General features: G+C 35.1%; 2 protein-coding genes across 2 annotated transcripts; one reads left to right on the forward strand and one right to left on the reverse strand.

Moving 5' to 3' along the window:
• The first annotated feature begins 2,242 nt into the window (after positions 1–2,242).
• Positions 2,243–5,737, forward strand: LOC129304865 (exonuclease DPD1, chloroplastic/mitochondrial). The gene is given in 5 exon segments (XM_054944692.1): positions 2,243–2,458; positions 3,819–4,052; positions 4,055–4,410; positions 4,928–5,133; positions 5,223–5,737. Coding segments are annotated over 5 exon segments (1,053 nt in total). The 5' UTR covers positions 2,243–2,419; the 3' UTR covers positions 5,441–5,737.
• Positions 5,738–6,866: 1,129 nt separating this feature from the next.
• LOC129306467 (tlg2p-like protein a) lies at positions 6,867–10,859 on the reverse strand. The gene is made up of 8 exons (XM_054947080.1): positions 10,543–10,859; positions 9,414–9,690; positions 9,072–9,161; positions 8,555–8,632; positions 7,917–7,994; positions 7,750–7,815; positions 7,592–7,672; positions 6,867–7,433 (listed from the first exon to the last, which is right to left on the reverse strand). The coding sequence occupies exons 1-8, from the start codon at positions 10,737–10,739 to the stop codon at positions 7,326–7,328; spliced, it is 975 nt and encodes a 324-aa protein (XP_054803055.1). The 5' UTR covers positions 10,740–10,859; the 3' UTR covers positions 6,867–7,325.

Consider the following 10,859-nt stretch of genomic DNA (forward strand, 5'->3'; position numbering starts at 1 on the left):
TAGGACATTAAGGCACGAATTTAATCTAGAATAAAATCAACTTTAAAGTTATTTGTGCTAGTCCTTAATAGGATTTCGTAGTATAAATAACTGAAATGAAGACGTCAAGCCTATGCGGTCACGACAAAGCACCTAGTATGAAGAGAGGAAAGAGAAAGAGATAGAACTGACATTATCTTCTCTACCAAGTGTGAGTGGGAGATGTTGGGTTATCCACCTTTGGTGAATCAGGTCCATATAAAAGCCTAAATTGGGGAATGGGGCTCTTATGAAAATTATAAAAAACATTTGGGTTCAAAATGCGATTTGCTCAGGGCCTTAAAATGTAATATTCTCCAACCTTTGAATTTGAAACATGGGCAGTTGGAGAAACTGTCACACGCTCCCATAAGAGGTGGTTATGGGTGCAATTTCATTCGGTTCAGATTTGGATTCTTTACGTGAAGAGACAAATAGAATGCTCTCGGTTTTTCATCGGTCTCATTTTTCTCTTTACAAGGTTTTTCTTTCAGAGAGTGCGTTTGTTGTGTACCCGAACGAAATTTGACTGGTGTAACTTTGTTTCCGCATGCGTACGTGTGAATTAACGACTCAAGGTATGTTTTTCCTCCTCTATTTCTTTTAAAGACATTACTTGCCAAAAAGAAAAAATGAGATAACATAATCTTAATTCTTAATTTTTTTAATTATCAATTAGTTTTATCAGTCTGGTATGCTAAAAATGCATAAATATTACTCCCTCATTCCTCTATTAAAAAATATAAGACATTTTTAAGAGATTAGATATTAAAAAAGGGGGTAAGGGGACAAATATACTCATAAAGTCGTCAGCCAAGAATACTTAATATTCTAAAGTAAGGAAAAGAGTAAAAATATACATAATGTTACATGAGTGGGTATAAAAGTAATCAAACTATTAACTTTGACTAAATGCCATTAACTCTGATCGTTGAATACTGACTATGTATATTACGTGTTAGCCTTTACAGATGTGGACTAATAAAGAAATATCGTTGAATACTGACTATGTATATTACGTGTTAGCCTTTACAGATGTGGACTAATAAAGAAATAAAAATACCCATAAAGTTGTCGATCAGGAGCAAAAATACCTATAATATTACTAGAGTTGGTGTAAAAATGATCAATACATCAAATTCCTTAAATGTTGACCGTTTAGCTGACATATAAATAAAAGTTGACTATTTTTTTCTTGATATAAACCAAAAATATTTCCAAATAAATTTTTATAGATGTTAATTGATTATTATATGAGTACCTATAATTAATGACCAATTCATTAAAATTCATGTCACATGGTTTCTTTTCATCGTCATGTATCTCGCCCTCTTCTTTCCTTCATTTCCACTCTTTTTTTGTTTGCAAAACTTATTTAATATGGTGAGATATGTTATATACAATTAAAGATCGAGATTGAGTATATCTCCCACACCACTCTACCTTCAAGAAATTGTTATTACTTTAAGTAATTTTATTTATGATAGGTTTAAAATTTTTAAATAGTTTTTGCCACTGTTGCAAAGAAAAAAATAATTTAATTTGATATTTAGTCAAAACAATATTTTTTCATATGATATTAATACAATGAAAAATTAACTTTCAGAGAATTTCATCTGAAAATACTTTTTGTCCATGTCAACGAAAAAATGAACAACTTCTAGTTAGGTATTAGCTAAACAATCAACATTTAAGGGATTTGATGGATTGATTATTTTTGCACCAACTTTGATAACATTATGAATATTTTTGCTCTTGAAAGATAATTTTATGGGTATTTTTTGCCCCTTTATTAGTCCACGTTAACAAAGGTTGACACGTGGCATGCACAAATAGCATTTAACTGTTAGAGTTAATGATGTTAGGTTAAAGTTAATGGTTTATTTACTTTTGTATCCACTCATGTAATGTGATGGGTTATTTTTATCATTTTTCTCACTTTAGAATATTAGATGCCCCTGATTGACCACTTTGTGGGTATTTTTGTTCTTTTATTTTTAAAAAATGTAAGACATTTTTAATATTTTAAGGTGTAATTATCGCATTTTTTTAAAAGTACTTTTAATAAAAAATTACTTTATATTTATTTTAAAGCGAAATATTTTATTAAATAAAAATAAATATAAAAAATAACATTAATTTAAAGATAAATAATGGTGAAATTTTATTAAAATACAATGAACGGAGTTGAGACTTGAGTACTTTTTAAGGACGGGGTCAAGTGGAGGAGAAAAGAACGCCCAAGGAACAAGGTGATCCGAAAGTTGCGTTGTTGTTGGGGGCATAGTTGCCCAGTTTTCCGATATTTCTTCTCGCTCCACATGGTCTCACGTTCCTCCTCCTCCTTCATTCCCCTCTCTCGCCTCTAAGTAAATGGACCTGCCTTCTGATTTCAAGCTTAATGCTTTTCTTCGTCTGCTGGACTCGCCTTCACCATCAGGCAATTTTTCTTCTCTAGTCTCTACCTTCCTTTCAACTGTTTTCTTTCCTGCCTGCTTGCCCCTTTCATTTTTCAAATTGCCCGGGGGCGACTTCTGGCGGAGTCGATATTGAATCTGTGCTTATCATAATTTTATTTTTCTTTTGAAGTTAAATAAAAATGATTCCTGGCATTGAAGTATAGCTTCTATTTACTCATTTTTTGATGAGACTGAGTCTTAGTTTTCCCAATCATATTCATCGGGTTGAGTTCAATAAGAAAATGTTGCAACCATTTCTGCAAGGAATTAACGACCTTGGCGTTTAGAACAAAGCATGATTGATTTTCTTGTTTTAATTTCAACTAGTGGTTAAGTCGTTAAGGTCCTCGTTCTGGTTGAGCGACTTACAACTAGCTTTTTGTTATATTGCGACGACTTTTCTGCTTTCCTTTCCCCCCCTTCCATCTATAGATATTTTATTTGTATTTTTGTTCATATGGCTCTTGATTTGCTGATATAGATTTGTGGAAGTGCTTTTCATGTATCTGTTTATAAAACTCATGACTTGATTGAAATCCTTGCCTTATCAATTAATTCACGCCTTGCTTTAAATGTGTTGTTCATGCTGCTATCACATTGCCGATTGGCATAACGAACTCCAACAGATTTCTTCACTTTCTTGTTTTTTGGGGATTTTTGGAATATTGTCAGAAAAGGAATGCTGGTCTATAATTGTTTGACGTTGCACAAGACAAATCGATGCAATCAAAACACATCGACCTCTATTTAAAGGCTTGATTTAGTTGAATGATATGCTTTAATTGACTCTGGAGTGAGTTTTGTTGCAGCTATTATCATTTATATGATATAATGAAATTGAATGTCACCGAGGACCGACCTTCTATTTCCTGGGTCTGTTGAACATTTGGATTTGAACTTCTCTTTTTACTTTTCTGCAAGTTTTTGTTATTGGTCTAGTATGGCAAAATCCAATTTCTTTAATTCAGAAATTACTTGTATTTGGGGTGCTTCGACAAAAAAAGGACTAGTGTTTTGATATGTAAAGGGCCTGCACTGGGTCTACTAATTACAAAATTATTAAGATATGTCAGTACGTGTATTCAAAACTTTTGAACTATAAATAGTTATTTTCTATGTGAAAACTTTGTTTTCTTTTTGAATCAATAAGCAAAACTTTACGTCTTGCTTTGTGTTGGCTAGACATATAATAGCAGATAAGTCTTGCACAATAGTTTATGCTGGTGTGGCAATTTCTTAGCCCAGTTGATATTTTTTGTGCTTTGGTGCAGGTTGTAGCTGCTGGCTCATGAAGTGATGAATTACTGATTATATAATCTTGCTTATTTGTATTGGATTCAGATGAAGATAGAAACCATGTTTTTTTCATTATTGCAAGTACCCAGATGCAGAATACACAGCATAGCTAATTATTGGGACGAAACCTTCCACAGTTCAAGTAAGATTTATGGTAATAATTCAAGTGTTAGGCTACTTCGTTCTAGAATTTATGGACAGGATGGAGGGCACAGTAAGGAGTGGAGTAGTAGAAGACCTGTAGCTACAAAAACGGAAGGAAAGGGAAATAACCAAACCACCTGGAACCAGATCAGAACATCAAGCCTGAAATTTCAAGTGAAACAATATTAGAAAGTGCTGCATTAAATGTAAATAAAACACAGTTAGTTCAATTCCAGGATTTGCAATACTGTGACATACGGCAGGAGATTACTCAGAATAAAGACTTATCTACCAAAGTCACTGTTATTGCTTTTGATCTTGAGACTACTGGGCTTAGCAGAAAAGAAGGACGGATCGTTGAGATTGCACTCCGAGATCTTCGAGGTGGTGAGAATAGCACCTTCCAAACTCTTGTAAATCCTGTATGTGATGTTACTAATTCCTACATTCATGGCATCACCACTATGATGGTTAACAGGCCTGATGTTCCAAGGTAATCTTCTGTGGATTTTGCATTTTTTTTTTTTGGATTATGCTTGGAAGACCAGAAGCTTGCACTGATATACTGTCTCACCATCTGTTTCCTCTTTCCTTTTTTTTTTTTGGCCGGCGTTTCCTCTTTCCTTATTATCAACTAATTGACAACAAAAGAACAACTGAAAAGGATGCTTGTTTAGACTGGATAAGCAGATAAGATAATCTCACATTATATGGGTAGGACACAAGGGTTTAGGTTGATGTGGCACTTAACAATTGGATTGAAGAAGATTTTTTTTTCTGACCATGAAATGCTCTCAGTGAAAGAGTGATAGAAACAAGCAAATCTATTGGTTTCAAATGTTCTCTATCATTTTAGCACGAGAATTACTGATTGACAAAGCTACTAGTATCATTATAGCGTTTCTCATTTGATTATGCACTTATAGTTTAATTCAGGTAATTTTGCAGGAGAAATCACTGAGCGATTATTATTAATTTTTTTGTTTTTTGTTTTTTTGGATTTTCTGTAGGATGGAGGACCTGATTCCCATCTTGTCACAGTATATTCAAAGCCGTCAGAAGCCTGGCGGATATGTATTATGGGTTGGTCACAATGCTCGCTGTTTTGATGTACCCTTCATCATTAATGAATTTAGACGTTGTTCTGTAGAAATTCCTCGTAATTGGCTATTTGCAGATACCCTTCCGTTGGCACGTGAACTGAAGAAGTCTGTAGGTCTCTTTCTTGCTGTCTCACCCCCCCCCCCTCGCACAGAAGCACTCGCAGCTTAGGTGTGAAGTAACTGACACTATGTTTGTGGGCAGGAACAAAACTTTCTTCAACAACGCTTGAGGCCCTTCGCGAGCTTTATGGAATTCAAGCGGATGGATCAGCTCATAGGGCTATGGTAGACGTGAATACTTTGTCAAGGATACTTCCTAGATTGACCTTTGATCTCAAGTTGACCTTATCCGGCCTTGTCCAAAGATCATTTACAGAATCTGATTTGATCAACTCTAAGAGGAAGAAGCATTCAGGCTAGTTGCCTGCAATATTATCACTGCTATTGTTCATTGTATTTGAATATTTTTATTTGTGGAAATGGAGGGTAGTTGCACCAAGAGGACTAGCACACTGTAATCCAGGGAAAAAGAAACTAGGCTAGCAATGGTCTGAAACTACCCACGGAGAAGTGACAAGAATTCGTCAATTCATTAACATTAATTTGACATCCGATAATGTAGATGATGTGGCAGTATGTTTGTAACTGAAGGAGAAAAGAAACGCTGTATTTGGTAAATTAATTTTTTTCTCAAAGTTCAGAAATTTATTTACTGAATCATGGAGTTTTATCCTTTGAGATTTGTTGATTTATTTTTCCTTGCGAAAGCGGAAAGTATGGCAAATACGTGAAGGAAATGCAGAGAAATGTTATATATATATATATATATATATATATTAAAAAAAAAAGTTATGTAGTTTTGTTGGGGTAATGGTCAGAACTCAGAAGACAAGAACTTCCCCTGAAAACCTTTCATAGGAGAAAGCACCGTTTAAAGAGGAGTTTAGAAGTTATGGAATTGTGACCAAAGGAGAGCTCCCTACACCTATAACAAGGCCTGTGCCTTGTAAAAAAAATAAAAATCAGCAGACATTTAACTTTGATTCGCATAAAACAGAGTTTCCACGCTAAGATGAATTCTGGTTGCTTTTTGTGGTAAAATAGGTTTTCCTTCGTTTGATTTTTATCTTTAATAAAAGGTTAAAAAATGGGAATGATAAGGAAGGGTATTTATCTTGCACAAACAAACAAGGAATGGTATTTATGAGATTTTTCCGCTTCGCGCTGCTTTATTTTTTTTTCAAAGCTGAACGGCAATCGAGGGAGAAGAACGGGAGAATAAAAGGTAAAGAATAAAATTAACATAAACGAAAAAAAATAATCAAATTGACAAAATATTTAAGAGACTTTTACAGATCTAACTCATATTATAAGATCAAATCAAACAACTAGCGCAATATTTATATATTTTGCATTACAACCAATTTATGATATTTGTTTATGATATATCATTATATATTAATAATTAATATTTTGTAAATTTTTAAATTTTCAATGATAAATTCTTTATATATTAATGATAAATTTATTGTATGTTGATGTGAACTGGCCATATTTCAAATTTTCAAAAATTTGATTCATATCTTTTAGGCAAAACTTTTTTTTTTTTTTCAGCCAGTAGGCCAGTTTATCTAATATTTAAATGTAATTTATTTTAAATGAAATAAAATCCAAAAAAAGGAAAAAAAGCCTTTTGCCTATCAAACTTCAAACCAAGTTGCTTCGTGTTCATTCCTTTTTCCTCTCATCAATTTCTGTCCTTCCTTCGCGCCAAAAATATATGCAACAACGCAATGGTAAGCCCCAATATACATGTCCCGTCATGAACGCAGACTTTCTGTTCCAGCTTAAACACGTCATTTTATTGAATGAATATTTTGATATAAACACAAATTCTCTTTCCCTTGAAACTCAAGCACGCGAGAGGAAACCAAAAAAGAATATCAGAGGAAAATGAGAATATCGACAAAATATATATATTTTGGTTTTGGGGGGGGGGGGGGTTGGGGTGGTGGCGGGAGTTCAGTACGAGGTTGGAAGAAGAAATAATTGTTCCGCTAAAAGAATCAAAATACAGCCGCTCTATAGATCTTTGGGTCATATGTACCCTCTCCCACTGAATCCCGCCAACCTCAAAGGTTAGAATACGTGCCCGGTGCCTCCTGCCACCCTCCGTACCCATCCGCAACAAAGATAAAGAATTGAAATACTCTTCGGTTTTCTCCGATCAGGCATTGGTTAATGTCGGTGGAGAGGATCACCGCAATGAGAAGTGACCATAATTAAAGAGTCAGGTCCCCATGGATCACAAAAATATTTCCTTGAGGATTAAGAGAACCAGCATAATAAAGCACATGATAATAAGCACCGTTGCGCACATCACCATGCCCCCTTTCTTTTGTGTTCTCTCCGCCTGCATGTCCCATGAACCATTAGATTACCATAATAGCGAGGGGAAAAAAGAGAATAAAAGAGAATGAGATGAGATAGATAGGCAAAGAAGGAAGCTTGAAAAAAATGAAGTCCATTCCTGGTGGGGGAAAAAAACTAATGACCAGAGGGAAATCAGACCTTCTGCAGCTGTTTAAGGCCATCATCAACTGTGGTTGCAACATTCTGAATGTTGTAGTCTATTCTATCAACAATCGTTCCCTGTATAAAGAGTGTGTCAATTTGCCATCCTGACTCCGATTAAGAAGGGAGTAAACTCCTGAGAGATATCTGCTGACCTGATCTATAACTAGCACAGACAAATCTTTCATAATTTGACCAAGCTCGTTTACTGATTCCACAACCTGTAAGATCATAGAAGGAATCCTTTTTAGTCCATCAACATCATAGCAATTAGTAAGAAGTCTAAAAAGGTCAGCACAGCAAATAAGGAACTTTTGCTTGCCTGTTGGATCTCCTTTTCTCTTTCTACCGTGAATGCCTCACTTTTTTTCAGCTTGGCCATCTGATGCTCGTTAAATACCTAAGTATATTTTTTTTGACGGTGCCAGCTTAACTGAGTCACTACTATTCAACCACGTACAAAAAATATTCAAAATTGTAAAAAAATGAAACAGCCGGTGGAATGGATTATAAAATTTGTCAATTATTGTCCCAGTGAAAAAAGTAAGTGAGATTGACATATAAGTCTCAAAAAAATTAATTAATTTAAATTGAGTCTCAAAGTGTCAAATTCTAAAAATTTATAAGTTCGGCTGTTAATTTTGCAACTTCGTTGTGATAACTTTATAATTTGTTTTCAAATTTTAACATAATTGAAGAATAAACAAGTTCGTTTTCTTTATTAAAATTTGAAATATAAATTGTAAATTTATAATAATAATGTTGTAAAATTGAGAATTAAACTTATAAATTTTTTAAGTTTGATACTTTAGAACTTAATGTGAATTAATGGTCCCCTTAGGACTTATTTATCGTTCTCCCAAAAATTTATGAGCAAGATAGTGATAAAATTCCTGAGCTCATCTTCTTTCCCAAGAAAGAATGAAATGAACCGATCGAGAAATAATACAAATCAAATACCATATTGTCCAAAGCATCATCTTCAAATCTGGATTTACTTCCATTTATGTTCATCTCTAGATCCATCCCATCTTGACCCTACATAATCACAAAATATTAGTTAAAACATGATCCACAAGTTATTTTTGCTTGTATATCACAGTAACTGAGATATAAACTCCAACCAAGAGAGTAAAGCGCAGAGGCGAGCAATGCAATCTTTGGCAGTATATTTATAATATATATTTTTTTTTTAATGACATAACACTGAATACACTTAATCTGTTCGTCAACAGTTCAGAGTTAACTGATGCTATGAAATTATACAAGTTCAATTGCTGAAATCAAACAATAAGTGGTAATATACGGGGGATGCAATTCTGTAAATGAAACTACGCATAGAATCTTGCGTGCTGATATGTACTGAATTGAATCGCATCGATGATGCTATAGGTTTGTTAAATTGTTATTCTGCCAGCAAATATTTAAAGAAAGAAAGTATTTTCCAACTTTTTTTTTTATTTGTAAAACTTCTCACCTCCTTTTGCTGTCTAAGTCGCTTCAAATAATTTGATTGTTTCTTGCGGAGCTCTACAGAGAGGTTCTGAAGGTCAGTAGCTAGAGAACGCTGCATGATTTCACAGAAAACATAAAAAAAAGTCCTAACAAATTGCAAAACCAATTGAAAGATTATCCAAGAAGAAGCTCGTAAACATAACGGCAGAAAGAAGGCATGGTCAGAGACTCGATTAACAGAATAACACACCACAGAAGAGTTATATCCTTTGTCGATAGAGAGATGGTGAAGATTTTCAGATTAATTGAACAAAGTAAAAGATTTATTGTTGTTCCAGAAAGGCATAACAGTTCAGCAGTATACCTGCACGTTCTTCCTCACATTGGAATCCTCTGAAGGCCCGGTAGAAGAAAGTCTCTGCAGTCGTCTCTCTGATCTCTTTATCAAGTCAGTTATCTCGTGAGTTAGAGCTTCAATGGCTCGTTGTTCCTCCTTACCATCTCCAAATGACGGCATTAAAGCCTTTGCATGAGCTTTGGTCAACTCTGCCATTTTTGTGCGTGCTCGTTGCACGTTGGCTGATATTTCTTCAGATACATCCACCCAAGCTGGAGGTAGTCCTACAGTAAGTGGACCCTTACTGAATCCAGAAGAAGTAGCAAGTTTATATGAATGTACACATTCATGCAAGTCAAAAGCAAAGGATACGTAATTTCACCACGAAATTACCAAAAAAAACAAACAATGAAAAACGCAAAATTTTAGAAGTGTCCAAATTAGATGAAGTACATCCGTTTTCATGGCATTCCTCCGCCACACGAACAAGAAATCTTCCACTGATAAACAAGACGGGCGCAAATGATTTATCTGGCAGTCCACATTCCACGGGCTTCACATTGATCAGCAATTAAAAAAAAAAAATCACCGGTATACAAGAGGAGTGAGAGAAATCATTCATCTATCGGTCCAAATTCCACAAGCTTCACGTACGAACTATAAAAAAGATAATTCTACAGTGCTTTAACGTCATATACAGTTCCTTCACTATTTTTCTCAGCCAACAAATCCTACCGAATATGGTTTCAACTTCGAAGAGCAGAACAAGGGCGTTTCCAGCCCAGACACTTATAAAACGCAGTGGGAACCTTACAGCACTTACGGAAGATAACTCCGGCTTCGATATACAAACAATGTGCCGCGACAAGGACCCAAAACTAATCGTTTTGCATAGATCGGATTCGTTCTCGATGATCATACATAAGAAAGTGTCCAATGCTACCGATCTCTGATCAATTGTTATGAATTCCTTATGACTTCTTTTTTAAACTGAAACGAAATTTTGAGCACAAAAAACCTAAATGGCTCGCTGTCGTGCTAACGAATTATTGACAAAGAGAACATTCTTGATGTAGGCGCATCCGCATTTGGTCCACAACCAGGAGAATAACAACTAGATTATCAATAGGATCTATTACGTGAGGCAAAGGCGTACCTTGAATAACCAGGATCCTCGGTACTAATCGGAGCATAAGGACGATTCTGATTCAGAAGCGACGTACTGACCAATTCAATCACTGGACCACCAGCACCGCCGGAACTCGTCAAGGCCGTAGAACTCGACGGAACCCGAACACTCTTCAATGCATCTCTGTACTTCCTATAGAGCAACGTACGATTTCTCGTCGCCATTCAGTTGCTCAAAATTCAGATTCAATGTTAAAACATGGATCTGAATTCAACAGAAATTAGGAAGTAGAAGAAAGCTCTGTCACGGTCAAACCAGGAGGGTGGAAGAGGCACTTTGGTATG

Source organism: Prosopis cineraria, unplaced genomic scaffold (genome assembly GCF_029017545.1).
Source record: "Prosopis cineraria cultivar Desert tree isolate PC_DT_omini unplaced genomic scaffold, ASM2901754v1 PC3, whole genome shotgun sequence".
Taxonomy (NCBI): Eukaryota; Viridiplantae; Streptophyta; class Magnoliopsida; order Fabales; family Fabaceae; genus Prosopis; species Prosopis cineraria.